The sequence below is a fragment of the Mustela nigripes genome, chromosome 1, assembly GCF_022355385.1.
Source record: "Mustela nigripes isolate SB6536 chromosome 1, MUSNIG.SB6536, whole genome shotgun sequence".
NCBI lineage: Eukaryota > Metazoa > Chordata > Mammalia > Carnivora > Mustelidae > Mustela > Mustela nigripes.
In genome coordinates this window covers 119,788,039-119,810,422 of record NC_081557.1, presented here as the reverse complement: position 1 = coordinate 119,810,422, position 22,384 = coordinate 119,788,039, and the positions used below count along the sequence as shown (strand labels likewise).

General features: G+C 38.7%; 1 protein-coding gene across 2 annotated transcripts in view; it reads right to left on the bottom strand.

Annotated features, from left to right (window-relative positions):
- The window catches only part of KIF13B (kinesin family member 13B), a 198,080-nt gene that overhangs the window by 69,339 nt on the left and 106,357 nt on the right, over window positions 1-22,384 (bottom strand). For both annotated transcript variants that reach the window (XM_059372373.1, XM_059372380.1), the window contains exons 14-22: window positions 20,410-20,540; window positions 15,889-15,975; window positions 13,977-14,167; window positions 13,056-13,266; window positions 11,986-12,148; window positions 8,124-8,270; window positions 6,769-6,918; window positions 6,347-6,475; window positions 927-1,100 (exon numbers count right to left, since the gene is read on the bottom strand). In XM_059372373.1, the coding sequence (XP_059228356.1) occupies window positions 927-1,100; window positions 6,347-6,475; window positions 6,769-6,918; window positions 8,124-8,270; window positions 11,986-12,148; window positions 13,056-13,266; window positions 13,977-14,167; window positions 15,889-15,975; window positions 20,410-20,540 (1,383 nt within the window). The remainder of the gene's footprint in view (window positions 1-926; window positions 1,101-6,346; window positions 6,476-6,768; window positions 6,919-8,123; window positions 8,271-11,985; window positions 12,149-13,055; window positions 13,267-13,976; window positions 14,168-15,888; window positions 15,976-20,409; window positions 20,541-22,384) is intronic.

Below are 22,384 nucleotides of genomic sequence, written 5' to 3'. Positions count from 1 at the left end.
CGATAAAGTTCATTCTTGTCTCTTTTCTATCTTCACTTTCTCTAAATACCAGTTTCTTAAACTTTTTAGATGACAATTTCTCCAGTAGTCTAATACAAAACATGGGTTCCTTTGAGAAGGGTATATAGAGTTGACCCTTAAACAATGTTGGAATAACAGGCACCAAACCCCTGTGCAGTCAAAAATCCACACAATACTTATGACTCCCCCAAAATGTAATTACTAATAGCCTACTTTTGACCAGAAAGCCTTCCCAATAACATAAACAGTTGATTAACATGTATTTTGTATGTTATGTATATTGTATACCACATTCTTATAATAAAGTAAGCTAGGGAAAAGAAAATGTTATTAAGAAAACTAAAAGCGGGGGAGGGGGGTGTGCCTGGGTGGCTCAGTAAGTTAAGCATCCAACCCTTGATTTTGGCTCAGGTCATGATCTCAGGGTCATGAGTCTGAACCCCACATAAGGCTCCACACTCTGCATGGACCCTGCTTGATTCTCTCTCTCTTCCTCTGCCCCTCCCCACCCCAAAATTAATTAATTAAAAGTAAGTAAACCATTAAAAATTTAAAAAAGAAAACCAAAAGGAAGAGGAAACACATTTACAACCTGTGTTGGGCAAGGGTCAGCTGTATCCATATTCACACAAAAGTAAATTTTGACTGTGGAGGAAGAGTTAAAAGCACTGACACTTTAGCATCTGTCACCCAGCTTTACCGAGATATAACTGACATATAACACTGTGTTAATTTAAGGTATTTAATGTATTGATGACATTTCGGTTTCTGACTCCAACTACACTCTAAGAAACTCTGATACAAGATATATATTGATATCAAATTAGTAACAAAATAATGCTCAATTTACAATTTGTTTTTACCTAAGTAATCAAATGCTGGCCCAGTCTGGAAAACAAACTTACATTGCAATGATCAAAGACAACCATGCACTGAGGCTCCTTGCTGACAGGAGAGGAGGAAGAGGTATCAACTTCAGGTGCAACAATTACTGGCTCCTGTTGATCCCAAAAGTTGTACTTACAGAACACAAAGTGGGACAGATGCTGTGGCAACCCAGTGGCTTGGAGTATTTTAACCTGAAGGAAAGGGAAGGCTCTGTTTTTAACTCAGAAAAGGTACAAGTATCTTGAGTCAGATAATGGGTCCCAGTCTTGACTGTGTCACTACTGATTTTTGTTGACCAAATCCCCTTCACTTTGGGGCTGTATTTCTTCATCTGGGAAATGGTGACAACAACTGTCATATTTAGTGAGACATTGACAGAGGGTAAAATGACCTTGACTATAAACTTGGATGTTTTCAAACATTTACAGGCCAAATCTAGTTTCTTATAACATCATCATCATATAATAATAATAATAATAATAATAATAATAATAATAAACTCAGAAAAGGGAAGTTCTCAACCATCAATACCAATCAATGATATGAATTTGGCTAACTATGGATATATCTCAAAAACATAAGATTGCTAAGACTGATGAATGAAGAATGAAATCAGCATATGTGCCAAAAGGGAATATTCAGTAAAGAGCAGAAAACCATTTATTTGATATTCTGAAGGCTAGAAAAGAATAAGATTCTAAGTAGAAAGTTATATGCTACTAGAGGATTTTTTGTTAAATTTTAAAGGCATCCAGATATACTCTGAAGATCAGGAGGGATGAAGGGAAGGGGATTAAAGACGGTGAATGCTGACCACCTCTGTACCAATTCTTACGGAGGGCCTTCTCCATGCAAATTTAGGGGAGATGAATCAAAGGAAATGTGCCCTGGACTGCAGGAGTGTAAGGTTTTGTGATAACAACATGTAATTAGAAATACATGTCTAATCAGACCCAAATGTGCCAGGAATAAATGCCCATAATGGATTTTAAAGCAGTCAAAAATTCTAAATATTGCTTTTGGCAGGTAGTGTCAGCTTGATTTTTAAGCTCCAATTTTTGTGGTAAGTTGTGATGTTCCCAAACTCCCAACTATGAAGGAAACTAAACTCTAAAATTAATGAACCAAAACTAAATTGACTTTTTAATTGATTATGGGCTGACTTTCATATGACTGAGCATTGATCATTTATTATGTTCTTCACTTGATCATTTCCTGCACATTGCATAATATGCTGTGCCTCCAGTAAATAAATTTATCAAAAAATAAAATTGAATGTGTGACCAAAGTTGATGACAGTTCAGCAAATACAATCACAAATACAATTAATTGTCTTAATGTTTCAGGAAGCATTAATAGTAACATAGAATATCAGGCAAATCAGATGACTTTTTTCTTCTATACCAGGTACATAATGGGTAAGCAATGGTTGAGAACTCCTATTTTTACTCATTTTTCCCAATGGCAACAACAGTTCAAAACATTTAGACAGCAATTCCATAACAGGCTACAAAAAAACAGACTGACTAATGCATTTTATTCGTATAAACCCAACAGAGAATTCAGTGTTTGGCAATTAATTTTTTGTTCATTCTAAAAACCATCACTTTTTCATTAAGTGTTTAAAATTTTTTATTATATTCTTCAAGGTGAGACAACATGATATTTGATAAGACTTCAAGATTTCAGGGAGTCTGGGTGGCTCAGTGCATTAAGCCTCTGCCTTCGGATTGGGTCATGATCTCAGGATCCTGGGATTGAGTCCCGCATCAGGCTCTCTGATCAGGGGAGCCTGCTTTCCTTCCTCCCTCTCTGCCTGCCTCTCTGCCTACTTGTGATCTCTGTCAAATAAATCAAATAAATAAATAAATAAATAAATAAATAAATAAAATCTTTTTTAAAAATTACAAGATTTCTGTAGAATATAGATCTAAATAAAACTCTGCCATATATTAGTTCCTGTTTTTAAGCAGATTAAATTCTTAGTTTTCTTAGGCTGAGACTTCTCCTACGTGAAACAGAATAGCTACCTAATGATACTGGAGTGAGAACTGACCATATCAATGGAATAAAATGAATGAAAACACATCAAAGCACTGAGTGGACAGATGTTGGAAACATACTTCCTTATGATTAAATTCCTTCTGAAAGCCAGTATTTTTTCTAAGAAATCTATCTCAATTTTAAGGTTGAAATAAATTATAAGATTTCATATGCTGATCTATATCCTAAAGGCAACTTATCAGGAATAAGATTGCCAGGAATGAAGAATATCAGGAATGAGACTATTCTGATATCCAGAATACAGTTTTTGTTTGTTTTTTTAAGTTTCTGCATACACAAATCAAAATCACCACAAGGTGTCAGAATACCACAGACTTTGACTTGCCACTGCTCACTATAAAGCTCAGGAATGTCAGAAGACATGCTACTTAGGGTTTTAAAACATACTCATTTAATTTAATGTAATTTAAAATATCAACATGTTAATATGTGCATACTTATTTTCATCATAGAAAAACAGAACCAGAAACTGCTTTTATAAGCTGGTGGTACTTATCACCTATTATTGTTACGTGTCCCAGACTGATTTTATTTTTTCCACCTATATTGTGTTTACTGTCATACAGTCTGTCTTCCTTCTTCAATACAAAAGACTATTACATGCTTAGAATATGGTCTCTAAAAACCACTTCCCACTGAAAGGAACCAGGTTCCTTAGAGAGCTGGCTGATTCCAGGCTAGGATAGGAAACGTCTAGGATGGGACTAGACAGAATATTCCTCATACTAGAAAGCAAGAAAGCTAGCCTCTATAGTTTATGACAGTTAGGGTTGTGTCAAAAGGACTCCAGAGAGGAGCCCACAGGTCAAAGATGGGATCATGTGAGCTCTGAGACAGGTAATAAATATACAGATCAAAACACATCAAATATACTTACACCAAAGAGTTTATAACAAGTTTAGTTTAGTTTGGACTAAAAACAAAATAAAATCTCACTAGTCACTTTTGTATATTAGTAGGAGACAATTATTTTGAAAATGATGTTTTTTTTTTAAAAAAGGAGAAAAAAATGGAGCATTTACCCTGCCCTTCCTCTACAAAATTGTATCTCTGAGGTGCAAATAGTTGCTGAAATAGGATGACTCTTTCTAGAAAAGAATTCTAGGTAATGAATGAGGAGTGACAGGGTTATAGTATCATTCTTTTCTAACTTCTCATGAAATATCTAGGTATAATCATCAATGACTGCTAACATCCCTCAAAGGACACCAGATGGTGTGTCTTCTGATGGCAGAACACACCACTACCTATAAAATGTCCTTGCTACCCATTCCCCTTACACCTTCGTATCTAACTACCAATTTACAGCAAACACATCTTAATACATTAAATAATACCAATCAGCCAAATCCAGATTATGAGAAAATACAAGACAACAACCCAGTATCTACAATAAATAAACTGTACAGTATGAGAGAAAGAGAGAGAATGAGAGAGAAGAAGCAAGCAAGCGCAAGTGTCAGTGCCTAAAGATTAGGATAAATGCCAGAGACACTGCAAACAAGACAATCAAGGAACTTGACTTGAGTATCTCATATTAAGTACTCATTTTTAGTTATGATATAATGTGTTTTTTTAAGTACTCTTCTTTTAGAGATACATACTTAACAGACATGAAATATCATGTCTGGAATAGCTTCAAAATCACCCAGGGCAAGGGGACAGCACAGAGAGGCTTAGGCAGATGAATGAAGTAAGACTGATGGTGAGTTGATGCTGAGGGAGGTTTCTCACTACTTTTGTATATGTTTGCTATCTTCCACTAAAACAGTGTCAAGATATTTTAACTTTGTTTTTTCTTTAAAAACAAAACAAAACAAAACCAAAAAAAGCTTATGTTACCCAGGATATTCTACTTTTTTTCAGTGGTGACTTTCCCAAGTGAGACAGTATCCTTGTACTGAGGTTAACTTTTATACAGCTGTGTTTACTAATCTGTCACCTTTGAAATGGGCCATTATGGAGTCATCGAGCCAATGTCTCAACCTTTGGTAACCGTATAATTTCAGAAAAAATGTTCTAAAAACCAGAATAACACCATCAAAGATTAACCTTTTAGTGAACTAAGAATTCTCCCCCCTACATTCTGAAGCATCTTAAACATCTGAGGCCTTCTTAATAAATGCAAAGGCCCACGGAAAAAAGCCCATCTCTAAACAGCTAAGGCTTCCCCATAGCTTTCAGCAAATGCCTCACTTTCTCCTTTCAGTATCAACTCTAATTCTAGAAATACTTTCTGAGATACAGGACTGGACCGAGGATGGATTGTGAAATTAGAATTAAGTTTAGGCTTCTTTCACTGCATCTTTGAACGGTCTTCTTCTCACTTGTACACTGTTCCTATAACCCTTGAGGATTTCTCTTCCTCAAAAATCATTTAACTGGTTCCTCCAGTGATTCTCAATGGATGGCAGGCTGGACTAGCTAGGGTGTGTTTGGAAATGTATGAGGGGATATTTTTCAGTGTCATAATGAGTGACACAGGCAGCACTATCTACACCTATTGAGTAAGAGTTTAGGAATGTAATTACCTCCTTAAAATCTACCTACCAATTATCCATGAGAAAAGCACAGCACCCTATGGAGAAAGAGTTTTACATAACATGCTCTCCTTCAAGTTCACTCTGAGTCATGTTTCTAGAAATTTTCCTCAGACTTTACTCTCTGAATTAATTACCTCTCCTCTCTGTCCCCAAACATCTCTTGTCTACCTCTCTCAGAGCACCTGGGTCACACAATATTGGAGTCTTCTGTTCACATGTGTGTCCCTCTACACACTCACAAAAAATACACAGATTGCTCCTTAAGAGAAGAAATCCTGTCTCATTCATCTTTATATTTCCAGTATGACGTCTGACAGATAACGTGCAACAGTATGCACGAATGGCATACCTGGGAAGGACAGAAAGAGCAGGGTTTGAGACTGCCACATGCTCAAATAGCATACGCAAAGGCACATGGATGAAGAGGAACAAAACACGTGAGAAAAAACAGTGTGAAGAATGATTACAGTAGGAACTTAGGAACAGGATCAGGGCTAGGTCCAACAGGAGGAGGAAACTTACATGAAAAAAGTGTGCTTCTCTAGAGAGAAGTTCAGATAAACAGAAATCCATGTAACTTTGGAGCAGAATGTTCCAGAAGAAAGAGGTGACTTATCCAAGGCTTCACGGAGGAAGACAGTGGAAGTACCTAGCTAACTGGTAAATCAATATATATGATGAAATATGGTTTCTGGAATACCACCACAAAAGGTTTATTTAGAGACAGACATTTCAAAGTTCGAAAAAGAACACAGTATTTATTGTCTAAATAGCCACAATCCTCAAAATCAGCTGCACTGACACTGCTTCTAAATGAAACTGGGACTTACCATGCACACAAGTCTATTCTCCTGGGTTTCCTTATCACAGGAGAGGTCTGAGGTGTCATCACCTCCAGCAATTCTTTCCCCAATGTCACCACTGATTCGCATCACCTCGACATGCAGCCGACCTGCCACCTGGAACAACAGAAAAGCAGGTAATGGTTCCAGATTTTGTTTTTTCTTCTGTTTAGAGTCAAATGGTTGGGTTACTGGTAAATGAGAACTTAGAAGCCTAGGTGCTACCAGCTACTTTCCCTCAAAGTTTTTGGAATAATTCCCGTCAAGCAGATGGAAACACAAGTATTAATAATACACATAAACAGCTCTTGTCATTATTAATGAAAAAGAGTCACAGCAATATACTGTCACCACCCCACTGTTTCTTAAATTTTTCTCTGAGGGACACAAGGCATGAAGAGAAAACGAACCTCTCCTTTCTGGTTGACAATTGGAACAGCATATTGTAACTTCACGTCATAGAAGAGGGACTCGAGGAAAACATTCGCCACCCCAATGAGACTGTGATTTTCCTGTTCATCATAGAATGGATCAGCACGCTTGAAATAAGAACGTATGACCTTTAAAGAGATTTGGAACATCACAATTTCAGAAATCACTTAAAATGAATTAATTCAACCTACTACCACTTATTGATGCCTCTCATAAAGTCATGAAATTTAGCTTAAGCACAGCACTGGATTAAACAGACTTTCTCTTCCTCTCTCCCATCAGAATGGTGGTCAGCCTCTTTCACCCATGACAGTCATCTTAATAATGTATCATGACGTCTCTCTTCTCCTTTATGTGGAAATCTTGCCATGAAAATAGAGGAAAACCAATGACTAGAAAAAGGAGTCAAGTGCACAAAAGTGCTCTTCAGTTTTCATTCATGTTTATTGCACTCGTTCCTGCCAAATGATAAGATGCAGGGCTCCTAAGGAGAGCTGACCCCCTTCCACGAGAGTGGTTTGCTTTTTTGTAATTTATTGATGTTTTATTTCTGGGCTGAAATACAAGAGGAGTACAGAAGAAAGAAGGAAAAAAATTTAAGAAAAAATGTCATCTAACTACAAAAAGTCAATCTTATTGATGATAATCTGGACAAATAAATTTTTTTTAAAAACAAGAGGCTAAAAAAATAAAAATAAAAAATAAGAGGCTAAGAAAACAACTCTATGTGGAAGCAACACCAGCAGTATTTAAAAACTGTAAAAATATACATAACATGTATTTCTGTTTTAAAATATGCACAAGTACATGGCTGACCTAAATGGGAAAACCTGCAACTTGAGGAGAAAGTTCCAGAGTACAGCTCTTTAACACCCACTGTAGGATCAAAACTCCTTCCAAATGTGCTCTTAGTAGTATAAATATTAAGATACCACTGATGTTCTATTAAAAAAAAGAGATACTGCAGGTTTCTATTTGTGAGGTTAAATGTGTAGGGAAATGGGAAGAGAGATAATAAGGCCTGGTCTTTGTCTTAAGTAAATTTATAGTCCAGTACAGAAGCAGACAAATGTGACACCAACAGAGGTCAGAATGGAATGTAGAAGAGTCTACTAGAAATCCAGAGAATGCAAAAGAGAAGAAGAAGAAAGAAGATGCCAGAAAAATAGGTTATTAAGATTCTTGATTAGCCAATTTAGAGGATTAAAATTATTCTGGAAACAGGATTACTATTTTAGCAGAATGAACAATTCTTCCCTAAAAATGGGTAAGCTCCTTCCTGCTTGGTTTCTTCTATGACGACCAGTTTGGTCCTTTTTCTCAGATAACTTACCGGGGTATCTTCTTCACACTCCTTCCACTCCTGATAAAGGTCTCTCATATCCAGCAACCTGTTGTCCAGTTTTTCTAAAGACCAAATCTGTTTTCCTTTTCCTTTTCTTCTCACCTGGATTGCAGGTTCACTAAGAAGAGAGCCTCGCTGTAAAACAGTAAGAGTGACCATGTGAAACACAAAGATATCCACCATGGAAGCCAACCCTGAACATTCTATACCCACCAGTCAAATGTCATCAACCAAAACGGAATTGCTATCCTTCTCTATTCAGTTCACCGCAAAACTTCTCAGGAACCTTTCAAGCTTAATAAAATGCCATTATATTCAGCTGCGATCAAAATTTAAATTTAAGTATATAAGTTAGATGTAATTTTAAAAGTAAATTTATATAGTAAATTATTCATATAGGTTATTCCTATAGTAAATGGGATATAAATTTAAATTTAAAACCCGAAAGATTAAATCATGTTTAATGGGAAATCAAAAAGGTTTTATTCAAGCCATCATCTGGCCAGATAATCTATGGGTGGAAAAAGAGTCAGAAGCACTGAATGACAAGGGAAAGTCTGCTGGGATGGACAGCTAGGAAATGATCTTTTACCCTTTAATAGTTTGAATTTAAAAAATTTTTTGAATGGGTAGTATCTTAATGTGGTACAAAACAGAAAATGTTTAAAAGAGCAAACTGTAAATGATAAATGGAGGCAACAAATTATATCAATCTGTAAACACACACTTTAGATACAAAATTAAAAAAAAACAGTATGGGTTGCCTGGGTGTCTCGGTTGGTTAAGCAGCTGCCTTTGGCTCAAGTCATGATCCCAGAGTCCTGGGATCGAGTCCTGCATCCAGCTCCCTTCTCAGTGGGGTAGCCTGATTCTCACTGCTCCTGTCCTCTCTCACTATCTCTGTCTTGCTCTCTCCAATAAATAAAAACAGTATGAACTAAAGATGCTGGTCACACAACACTGTGAATGGACAAAATGCCACCGAATAGTTCGCTTTATCTTTTTCTTTTTTTTTTTTTTTTAAAGAGAGGAGGAGGGAGGGACAGACAGAGAGAGAGAATCTTTTTTTTTTTTTTTTAAAGATTTTATTTATTTATTTTTCAGAGGGAGAGCGAGCACAGGCAGACAGAGTGGAAGGCAGAGTCAGAGGGAGAAGCAGACTCCCCGTGGAGCAAGGAGCCCGATGTGGGACTCGATCCCAGGACGCTGGGATCATGACCTGAGCCGAAGGCAGCTGCTTAACCAACTGAGCCACCCAGGCGTCCCCAGAGAGAGAGAATCTTAAGCAGGCTCCACTCTCAGTGCCCAGCACAGAGCGGGGCTCAATCTCACAATGACCAAAATCAAGAGTTGGACTCTTAACCAACTGAGCCACCCAGGTACCCCTGAAATATTCACTTCAAAGTGGTTAATTTTATGTTATGTGAATTTCCCCAGAAAAAACCCTAGAATTTAATGAAGTTTTTCCAGCTTGTAAAAGCAAGGTGGGTTTTTTGCTTTTTGGGTTTTTTTTTTAGATTTTATTTATTTTAAAGACAGAGAGAGAGAACACAAGTGGGAGGGTCAGAGGAAGAGGGACAGAGAAAATCTCAAGCAGACTCCACACTGAGCTCAGGGCCTGACATGACATGGCTTGAACTCAAGACCCTGAGATCATGACCTGAGGTGAAACCAAGAGTTGGATGCCCAACCAACTGTGCCATCCAGGCACCCCAAAGCAATGTGTTTTTAATATGGAAACAGTTTTTAAACTTTTAAAACCACAAGAAGAAAATAAAAATACCCCATGTGTAGAGATGTATCTATCAGTTATCTAATCAGTTTAGATTTATTGGATAATTATCAACTGTTTGAACCCGGTCTACTCAGAACTTCAGGGAACTGTTAAATACACCAACGCTGCTTTACCATCTTGTCTATAATCATTTCAAAGAGAATGCACATAATGAAACAAAGATTCTGAAATCTGAAGCTCAAAAATTGCCATTCTCTCTACTCTAAAGGCCCTTCTACCTTCTACCCAGCCTGCTAGGGAATAAATACAAAAAGCTCATCAGGGATCCACACGGAGTGGTACTGCAGGTGGAGAATACTAGAACAGGGAGGAAACGGCAGCCAGCGATATCCTGCAGCATCAAGACTTGGCCCTCCAGCAACTATAACAAGAACTGGAACAAAGAAAAAAAAGAAATTTCTCTTACCAAAATCACGAGAGAGAGAGAGAAAGAGAAAGTGAGAGAGAGAGACAGAGGAGTACAAAGCCAGGAGTTAGACCAGAACAAAGAACAGAGTTCACAGCAGGGGCAAGACATGAACTGAAATGAACCCTTCCAGTACCAAAAACAAAAGGTCATCTTGGATAAATGAGGAAAGATCCAGCCTGAGTTAAAAAGGACTCTCTCCTTAAGAAATACTTCCTTGTCCAGCTCCTCTCTCTGGGTGAAATCGGAAAATACTAATCTATTAAATCAATAATAGCATAGATTAGTAGCTGTTAACATGTTAACAATGGCTGCCTTGATTCCAGCGATAGGCATCATCTCTAACAGCCATGCAAACAGTCCCGCAAACACACTGTCAGGTGTGTAGGAGAGACAGAGAAGCCCAAAATGACTTGTGTCACTTGGCTGCCCAGAAGTGAGCAAGGTTGCTCTTTCCAACAAAGCCTGAGCCAGGATACGCAGAAAAGGGCTACAGACAGGCATGCTTCAAGGGGATAAAATGGTTATGTTTCTGTTTTTCCAACTCAGACACTACAGAATGGAAGAGACCTTGCTCTGCTCAGCTGTCTAGAAAACTAAGCCATATACCTTCTGCCTATGATTGGCTTTCCTCTACCGCTTTTTGTCTGATTCCCAGTGTACCCATGGTTTGCCCTACAAATACCAATAAGCAACATAAAGTTCTAAGTTCAAATCACACACAGAATATGTATCAAAAGGCAAGTTTCCATAAAGCAATGAGTGCATCATGTTTACAATAACTGTATTACTCAAAACATTAAGCAACCTATTTGCCAAATATCTACTCTATGAAAATACTGACCCTGAGGCTATGATGCCACAAGAAAAAGAAAGTGGTCCTTGCTACCAAATCAGAATAGAAAACCCAAACATTCATTAAAGCTTTGCTGTATCAAATACTGTGGGAGAAACAAAATATTTATCTGAATATAAAATTTATTTGCTTAAAATATTTTTATTTATCCCTCAAAGTATTTATCTGATATAAAACTCTATATACCATCAAAATTATGTATGAATATGATTGAGAATTAGAAAAGGGTCTAAATAACATGGATGGCAAGGATAGAAAATTTTGATGGGGCTTTCCCCCTACATTTTATTAAGGTGATTACATTATACCAAGAGAAAAAAAAAGATTTGTGATCATGAATACACACAAGAAACAACTATTAAACAGTTTTGCAGAACAATCTATTCGCAACTGAAAATGACATGTAAATATCAACTAAACACGGAACTTAAAGGAGGAGGGTTGTAGGATGGCACAGGAATGAAGGGGAAACCCCACTTTCTGAAGACTCATCAGGGAAGACTTCCCAGAAATCACAGAAACAGACTGATGAAAGGGAGCTGAATGGAATAAATCGGTGGGGTGTGGTAGGAGGAGGTGGAGAGGATATTCTAGTGGACAAAGGACACTATGCACAAAGGCAAAGAATTAAAAGCAAGTGAATTCTACTTGAGAGAGGAGAACAAGTACAAAAGGATGAAGACTGCAGAAAGGGTAGGTGGGGATGAGGACACACCCACTGGTATTTAACACTGGTGAAACAGCAGTTTTCTGCAGTGGTTTTGTCTGTCTCTTCCATTACCCGCAACCTCACCTTCCTGTTGGCATCCAGGCTGGAGGCTGGAATCTGCAGGGTCACTTTATACTCTGTTCTTTTATCCAGCTCCTCTGCAATGTAACTAGCTTCTCTCACCAACAGATTGGCTTTCACAATTTGTTCCCTCAGCCTCATCAGGCTGTTATTCAGTGTTGCTTCTCTTTAAAAAAAAAAAAGGGCGGGGGAGGGAGGAGATAACCATCAAGCAGCACATGGGAATATCATGTAGTACACAATATGTTAATGCCAAACTGCGAACCAAGCTTTACAAGTGCCTTGTGCACACAGGAAATGTATGACTGACACCGACCCATGCACGCACTTGTATCTGGGCTATGCTGTAAGTACTGGCACACGCTCATGTAACAAGCTGGCCACTGATTAGGACAGTGCTTTGAAAACTTGACTGTGTATACAGATCACCCAAGGATCTTGAAAACCGAAATAGCTTGACTCAGTAGGTCTGGGGTGGGGCCGGACAGGCCACACTTCTACCAGTCTCCACCTGATAGGGATGCTGCCTGTCTGCAGACCAAACTTGGAATAGCAAGAGGTTAGTTAAGTACAGTCTGTAACCATGGATGAAACATTTTAGTGCAACGCTAATTAGCCCGTATAGAGTTCAAGCTTGCAATCTGCATCTCATTAGCACCATGCTTTACCCACCTGAGCTAATCAGTCCAGATAACCACCTCTCTTTTTTTTCCTTTTTTTTAAAAAGCATCTACCCAAGCTTCACAACCTGAAGTATGATACAATGATAAAGTATAACTTCTAAGTACAAATACTTATTTATTCAAATCCAAAAGCCATACAAACTAAAATGGGACAGCACCTAACATGGAAAACTTTAAATAAATCAATATAAATGGAAGATTCCTGTTTTTTCTCAAAAATGAAAAAAAAAAAGATCATACAAATGGTTCTGAAGCTGTAACCGTCTCTCTTAATATAATTCTGTAATTCTTTATCAAATAATGTCTAGATTTCTCCACGCCATCTTACGTAGGTGAATTAAAGGGTTGAGCCTATGCTATGCACACATACTAAAGGCCCCATGAGCCTACCTCTCTTCAGCCCACTGTCTCAATCGCTGCTGAGCACTGGGTGAGTGGAAAGAAAACCGGTCCCCACTACGACAGTTCTGTTTCTCAGGAGACAGCCTTCTTCGTAGCTGCTCCAATTCATGTTCATACATAAGCCTCTGGCGCTCCAACGCAGATCGTTTTTCTTCTTCATGCTGTTGTTCTAGGCTATTCAATATGGACTGCATTGGATCTAAACAAGGTTTTTTTTTAAAAAGGTAAATAATCAAAGAAAGGTCACAGTACAACACAATAGATTTCCCATGTGGTTCTATATTGCTATGCTGTTTGTCATCCTAACTAGTAAATGAAGATTTTTTTTTAAGATTTTGTTTATTTATTTGACAGAGAGAGAGAGAGAGATCACAAGGAGGCAGAGAGGCAGGCAGAGAGAGAGGAAGAAGAAGGCCCCTTGCTGAGCAGAGAGCCGATGTGGGGCTAAATTCCAGGACCCTGAGATCATGACCTAGGCTGAAGGCAGAGGCTTAACCCACTGAGCCACCCAGGCACCCCTAAATGAAGATTCTTGAAGATAGTTTGGACTAAACTTGGTTGTCCTTAGTCCCTGCTACTCATCATATCATCTCTTCTGTCAGATACATGCCGAACTGTCTTCCACACAGGAAAAGCAGATCTACTGTATGTTCTACATGTAAGCTGTGAGTGACAGTGGCAGTCAAATTTCAAACCTGAGAAATTCTATCAGTGAGAACAAAGTGTGCAGCAATTTGTACTCAAGGCTGAAAGAATGAAAGGTTTTTATAAATGTAATAAATTAAAAGAATATAGAGAATAACATAAAGATTTCCTTTTTTGTTAACATTTAAAAGGCCTCAGTCACAAACATTTTTAACTTTTCATCGACTTTAGAAAGATTCTAAAATGCACAGCAGATCTACTTACCATTATTCCCCAGAGCCTTCATGGTAACTTCCATTTGTGCATATTCATAATTGAAGTTGATTTCACTGGACACCTCACTGGAGGAGTCTCCGTCTATATCCAGCTGCTCAGAGCTGGTATCATTCTTCATGGACGTGTCGTGTTCCTCATCCTCTCTATCTGCTTTCTTTTTCTTTTTAGGCAAATTCAGTCTTGTGGGGTGGGGAGAATATTATTTTAAAAATAAAGATATGCACTTATTCCATCCATTAAACACTGGCATTTGCTAGATGCCAAGGGGTACCATCTAAGTATAAGGCAATTACTGTACTCAGGAATTTTATCTTCTGGTAGTAGAAATAAACACACACTCAAGCACAAATAGTTACAACAGACCATGCGACTTGGGGCCACATGACTGTGATAGGCTAGGTATTAAAGAAAAGCTGAGGACCACTAGAATAACAACAGAAAAGATGACACAGTAGGAAGTAATTTGAGCCAAGCTTTAAAAGTAGGAACAGCATGAGAAGAGATGTGGAAATGGAAACTCTCACAGTCTCTGAAGAAATTATGAATGAAAAAACATAGAGGCACACAAAATTTGCATAGCAGAAGTTATGGGAGTTAATGCTGGAAAGATCAATGTATCTCAAACTTGGAAGGCTTTGAAAACCAATCCAAGTAGTTTACACCTGATTTAGTTTGGGAAGGAGAAAAATGAAAAATATTTTCCATATACTCAGTGGAAAATTCTTTTTCCAGTAATCAAAATACCGACTGGCCTACAAGCAAAGGATCTCCATTAACTGTAAGAAAAGTCAGTCTGATGTCCCAAGCATGGTGACCAGTGACAGGAAGAGAACAAACCAGGTCTGTAGTTCTGTACAACCTCAGCCTGCCCTTCCCTAGCAACCCAACACCAGTTTTCTAGGGAAAACAGTGTGTGCAGTCCCAGCACTGCCACTTTCTCAGCCTCCCTTGTAGTTAAGGAGCAAATTCTACCAAACAAGACAAAAATGGAAGGTTGCTGGGGGCTCTGGGAAGACTTCTGCCATTTCTGATCAAGCAGATAGGGCTTAAGAACCACCACCCTTCTCCCTCATTTTCTTCATATGTGCCTGGATGCTGCTTTGATACCTAGAATGGTGTAGCCGTCTTTAGACCACAGGGACATGCTAAGACAAAGAGACAGTGACAAGCCTTCTGCTCTGACAGTTTTGAGAGGTTTAGCCAACGCCAACAACCATCCACCTTTGGATTTCTTACTTGGTCAGTGAAATAAATTGTTTAAGCCATTGTAGTCAAGTCTGCCATTACCTGCAGTCAAAAACATTCCTAAATGAAATACAAACTTTATTTTATGACTACGGGAACTAAAACTGCTCTTTTCCAATAACACATAAATAAATAAAAAGATAAGCACGTCAGAAAAAAAAAATTAATGAATTCTTACACCAGATGGCAAAACAACCATCTTGCACTGGGAAATAAAATGGAAAAAAAATAAGTAAGCAAACTCCTTATTTTTTCTGATGGTATTTTTTTTAAGATTTTTATTTATTTATTTGTCAGAGAGAGAGAGAGAGATTGAGCGAGCCTGCACAAGCGCACAAGCAGGCAGAGGCAGAGAGAAGGAGGCTCCCTGCCAAGCAAGGAGCCCGATGCGGGACTTGATCCCAGAACCCTGAGCTGAAGGCAGTGGCTCAACAGACTGAGCCACCCAGGCGTCCCTCTGAGGGTATTGTTTGTATGTCTCTCAGGTTCAAAGCATATAGTGAACGAACCATTAACAGTCAGTAAATATATATGTACAAAACAATGTGTACTTTTTATGGAGTTAAATTTACCTTAACATTCTTACCATACATTCTTCTGTTTCAGAGTATAATCTTCAATAATCTCTCTTTAAGAGCCATGAATAATGTCATACCTGAAGAAGTGGTTGTTTCCCCAGAGAATCCTGTCCCCATGGTGGAGTTGTATAGGACTAGATACAGAAGAGCCATTTACAAATGTTCTGAGGGGAAAAGAGGTTAAACAAGCAAACAATGATTATCTTATTTTCTCCTTTAATTACCCAATACTATAGAGATCTAGTTACTAGGAAAAAAGAAATAATCAATTCCCCAAAATAATCAATTCTCCTGCCCTCAGTGAATTTCACTATTTGTATTTACTTCTCTGCTGAGAAATGCTTACAGTACTAAGTATAATAAATTACTATCCTCTATTTTTCACAATTCCGAACTTGTTATATAGCATATTAAGGAGTAAATATGAAGTGATTATAGTCAATAAGAAAAAGCTGGGAGCAGTGTACATTACAACTCAAATGAGTATGTCCAATCTACATGAATAATAAGAGCCAAGCAACCAACTAGACTCTAGAAATAGAAAAAATGAGACCTGTGCTAAATTCTTCTGTAACTTCCTAGAGCACAGAAAAACATTCATATCCTATCAATATATAAAAGATTTATAGGGTCCACTTGACTCCTTATCTTTTTTTTAAGATTTTATTTATTTATTTGACAGAGAGATCACAAGGCAGAGAGGCAGACAGAAAGAGAGGAGAAAGCAGGCTCCCCGCTGAGCAGAGACCACCCCCCCCACCCCGGAGATCATGACCTGAGCCCACTGAGCCACTCAGGCACCCCACTGACTACTTACCTTGACAATGGAGTTCAACAGAGGGGTGGATAGAAGGATATAAAGGGAAAAATTTGCAGGTGCAGGGAAAAAACACCATTGTAAGACTGATATTCCTGGAATACCAGTTTCATCAAGCCTCTTTCCTCCTGAAGGACTCATTTGCTTAGATATGGGATAAAGGTCAAGTTCTTTATCTTGACCCTTAAGGCCCTACCAAAGGAAGCCCTGTTTACCTCTCTCTTTCTCTTCCCCCTCAAGCAAATTCTCAACTCCAGCCAAAAAAAAAAAAAAAAAAAGTTAGGTTCTGTCCACTAAACATGATTAATTTAATTGACTCTTCTTTCAAAACCAGGTTTATGCCAGTCCTGCAACCTAGAACAGCGTTCCCATTCCTCCCCATCCCCCTACCAAGTTCTATGCAGCTTTCAAAGCCCAGCTGGTTTCTGCTTCCTCTGTAAAAGCTGCTCATCACTCCAGCCTATAGTGTCTTATTTCTGTACTATACTAAAGCACTTAACTGGCTTTATATTGTTAGTTACTTTTTATATATATGCATATACACAAAATCCTACTGTGGCTATCCGGATTTCACTTACAGGTAGGTTTTTTTTTTGTTTTTTTTTTTTTAAAGATTTATTTATTTATTTATTTGACAGAGAGATCACAAGTAGACAGAGAGGCAGGCAGAGAGAGAGAGAAGCAGGCTCCCCGCCTAGCAGAGATCCCGACATGGGACTCGATCCCAGGACCCCGAGATCATGACCCGAGCCGAAGGCAGCGGCTTAACCCACTGAGCCACCCAGGCGCCCCTACGTGTAGGTTTTTAAACACTATAAGTAACTGGTCCTCCTATAGTCTGATTATTCAAAGCATGAACTCAAAAATTTTAACAAGAGGGAACCTACTAAAATTAGCAGATTTCAGCTTTTATGACACAAATCCCTTCAATATAATGAGGAGTTCAATTAAAGAGAAACATATAGAGGCTAATTTTTAAAACCTACAGCCATTAAGCCATAATTAATAAATAAAAGCATGGTTATAATAAGAGTTTTCAAGGTGTGGTCTCTGTGGGGTCCCCAAGATCAAAGCTATTTTTATAATAATGCTAACCTGCCCTTTTCACCGAGTTGACGTTTATACCGGCAATGAGTAAAACTGCTGTTTTAGCACAAACCAAGGCAATGGCACCAAACATGATTAGTAGTCACTGAACCACTCATGCCATGCACTCAGAATTGTTGAAAAAGGTTTCCTTTGAGGATGTCCTTGATGAAGCAATAAAAATTACTACTTTTTAAAAATTCTGACCCTTCATAACTTTTTAAACATTTCAGGTTGACAAAACGAGAAGTACATAAAAAAGCACTGTGTTCACTGACACCAGAGTATGACGACTGTCCTGAGCAAAAGACATATATAAAGTGGTATCTAGGGCAGCCATTTTCCTGCAAATGGACAAAGCGAGGAAATGCCAACTGTGAATTTCAAGTGAGAATTGGAAGTTTGGAAACTTGTGTCAATGTCCTCCACTCAAAGACCACTAGGAGCATTCCCGTAGCTGAACAAGCTGGGTTGATTATTCATGCACAGGGAGAAGAGACAGTCGCAGGAAGCATGGGATGTCTCAGTACCAGTGTGCTCGGAAGGACTGTTGCAGGATTTGGGCTTTAGCCAGACGAGTTGGCAAAGGGTCTGAGAGAAGGGGGCTCTGTACATGTTGGATGCATTCAGAAGGCAGGAATACTTTTATGATTGGGCATTCTACAAAAATCTTATTTATAGAGGGTAGACTAGAATGAAGATTATAATAAAATTGTGACCGGTAAAGAAGTAATCACTCACCTCAGCCAAGAGAAAGTATTTGGTATTTGGTGTGTGACAGAGTGACCTTGGTTTTTGTCTGTGCTGAAACAAAATTATTATGTGGCCTGCTCTGTCATATTTTATCACAGCTTCAGAGTAACCTTGCCTGAGGTTGTTATTCAGTAAGACTACTCAATAAGAGAATAGCATGCCCAGGCTGGGAGTACCGGGCCTAGCTCCTGCTGTTCTTTCCTCTTCCTCATTTGTATCCTTCACTGTGACGTGGATAGTTTCCCAATATTTAAAGACTTTTTGGATAAGTTAGTAATAATATTTTTTGAAGATTTATTTTAAAAAATTTTATTTATTTGAAAAAGAGAAAGAGAGCAAGTGCACTCAGCGGGGGAGGGAGAGAGAATCTGAAGCAGATGCCATGCAGACCCGATACAGGCTCCCACGACTGTGAGCTCATGATCAGAGCTGAAACCAACAGTTGGTCGCTTAACCGACTGAACCACCCAGGTGCCCCATGACTTATTTATTTTTAGAAAGAGAAATAGAGAAAGAAAGAGCACATGTAGAGGAGTAGGGGGAAGGGCAGAGGGAAAGGAAAAGAAAGAATCTCCAGCACACTGCCCACTGAGTGTGGGCCCAACTTGGGGCTCAGTCTCACAACCCTGAGATCATGACCTGAGACCATGACCTGAGTTGAAACGAAGAGTGGGATGCTCAACCAACTGTACCACTCAGACACCCCAAGATTAGTAATGATGTTAATGATTATTCAGTATCATATAATGAAATGAATCAACATTTTAAGAATCACTCTAAGTCAATTAACAGTTGTAGACCATTATATAACAGGGCAGTAACAGCTTCACAGCTCAAGGAAGCAAAGTGAGAAACATTTAATTTACATAATATTATATCTCTTCATTCATTACTTATCGAGTGCTTATATACTATATTATAATATATACTTATATTCTATTACATACTAAGGAGAGAGAACCAAAAAAGAAAGGCCCCTGTCCTCAATGAGCTCACAGTCTACTGCAATAATAAAGGTTAAAAGCCCACAAGAACACAGTGTGATAGGGTGCTCGGGTGGCTAAGTTGGTTATGTATCCGACTATTGATTCCAGCTCAGGTCTTGATCTCAGGGTTGTGAAGTTAAGCCCCACATTAGGGTGCACACTGGACATGGAGACTACTTAAAAAATAAAGTTTTTTAGAAACAATAATATTAAGTCTTAACATAAGAGGAAGCATAAGGTGTACAGGGAATATATACTAGGGGCCCTTCATGTAGACCAAATAGGGAATTCCCCCAAAGTTGACAACGGCAGAGCTTAGTCTTGAAGGTCAAATACAAGTCCGTTGCCCAAAAGAACAACAGACACAGAGGAATAGGAGACAAATAGGAGGGATGTGAGGGATTTTAAATAAAAAATAGTAGAAAGTTTGGGGTGGCTCAGTTGGTTAAGTGTCTGCCTTTGGCTGGGGTCATGATCCTGGGGTCATGAGATCGAGTCGCACATCAGGCTCCCTGCTTAGTGAGGAGCCTGCTTCTCCCTCGCGTCCCTTCCTGCTGCTCCCCCTACTTGTTCTCTCTCTGTGTCAAATAAATAAATAAAATCTCTCTCTGTGTCAAATAAATAAATAAAATAAATAAATAAAATAAAAATTAGTCAAAAGCCATCTGGCTGTATGGTAAGAGACCCAGGAAAAAGATTAGAGTGTTGGCATAGTTCCTTCCAATCAAGATTTGATGAGGGTCTTATTTAAACAAGGCCACAGTAGTGAGTATAGAGAGGAGAGATGGGTTTAAGAGCTATTAAAAAGTTCAATGTAAAGGTCTTGGTAACTAACTGGATAGCTTCATTAAGTGAACTTAAAAGCAAAGGCCAAACATGCTTATAACACCCACAACTAGTGTACTTTCTTCCTCTTAAAAATTATTGTGACATTGACACTAATTAAAGTACATTACCTGGTATTCTTCTGAGGAGTCAGCATGACCTGGCCTTCTGCTGTGATGTCTATAATACAATGTTCAGGAAGAATCCCCATGCCACATAGCTGGATATCTTGGGAATTTGCTGAGCCTATCAATGTGTGTTCCTAGAAAAGAATCAAACTCACTGATTAATACTGTATTCTTACATGTATAAAAACTGAAATCATCTCCTCTGAGCCCTCTTACGTTGATCCATTACATTAGCTAAAAGTTTCTTTGAAGCAAATGGAAAGGGGTAGGGGGAATTTCTGACTTTCTCTGAAATATATTCTATAAGGTATATTTCCTTATAAGGAGTAATGCACTAAGTTGAGTTATACCTTTCAAAACTAAAACTATAGTTTCATATTAATGGCTATATTACATTATTTTCCATTGCAATCTTGATCCCAAATTTATACTACTCTCAGAGCATGAGGCATGAGTCAATAATGCACCAAAAATGCTGGTCTGAAAACCAGTTACTTAAGTTGTACATCTTTAACCCGGTCTCAATCAAGATGATCAACTACAAAGATAAAAAGCTATTCAAATCTAAGGAGTTTGAAAAGATTAAAATTACTTTATGAATCCCATGGTCTCCCTAATCCTCAAAGAAGATATGATGGCTGTGTTGTTCCTACTGTAGAGCCACAATTACTCAATTCTTGAAGCCACAGTCACCAGCCTTGCTGTTTTGGCTGACAACTGAGAAACGGATATAAAAATCAAGCTCCCTCTTACGCACTTCGACACTTAAGGACTGTATATACTTAAACACTGATAACACTGGGATGTGTCCCTAAGCCACCTTCTCCTTTCATACACCTAGATCTGCAGTCAGACACAAAATATGCTAGTCTTTGCAAGCCATATGCAACCACTCAACTCTGCCTAGTAGTGTGAAGATGGTCAGACAACACACAAATAACAAGTACGGCTACTTTCCAGTAAAACTTTATTTATGAACATTGAAATCTGAACTGGATATAATTTTCACATGTCTGAAATACTGTGATTCTTCTAATTTTTTTAACCATTTAAAAAATGTAAAAACCATTCTTAGCTCCCAGGCCACAGAGAAGCAGGCAGGGAATTAGATCTGGTCAGTGGAAGGCTGACCTCTGATCATGATGACTTTATCCAGTTGCATGGGTATTAAATACTGTTGAAACAGGAAAACTAAAAGGACCCCAATTAAAAACTGCTATTTTTGCTCCTTTCCTGCCTCTACTCTTGCAAGGGCTTACAACAGCCCCCCATGCCCCACCCACACATACCTATAGAACAAATAATGTATGTTCTCCTTGTAAAGGTCAAGGAGTTAATGACTTCTTTGGAGTCTACCAGCACAATACCACCTAAGGAGTGACCAAAACCACTGACTCACCAAGATCTCTGGCTCCAGGGCATAAGTGGCTTACCGAGGACACCTAAACACTCCTCTCTGTTACTGGATGCCTGATAAGACACTATCCTCAATAAAAACCCCAGGCCCCAAGCAAAGAGGACATTCTCCTTTGCGTTCTGAGTTTAACAGGTGCTTTGTCTGTATCTGCACTCTCCCTAGGTCTTCGGTAAACTCCGCTCTCTTCCTCTTGGCTTCCATTTGATTTCTGTCCTGTGTGAAGGCAAGGACCTTCTTGGCTGGCCCTGCACGACCCCCTCTGGGCCCTCAGACCCCTCTTGAAGGCTACAGTCTTTAAATCACCAGCCAGAAGCTAGACTTCAGTTCCATTATTTTCCTGCCTCTATTACCACTATTCTAGTCTCACTAACCATTATTTCTTACCTAGTTGGATGCTTAAAGACATTTTTTTAAGGTTTTACTTTTATTTGTGTATGTGTATATATGTGTGCATGTATTTACTTACTTATCTATGTATGTATGTATGTATGTAAGCCAGTGCACGCACTCCCAAGCTGAGGGAGGAGTAGACGGGGGGGGGGGGGGGGGGGGGGGGGGGGG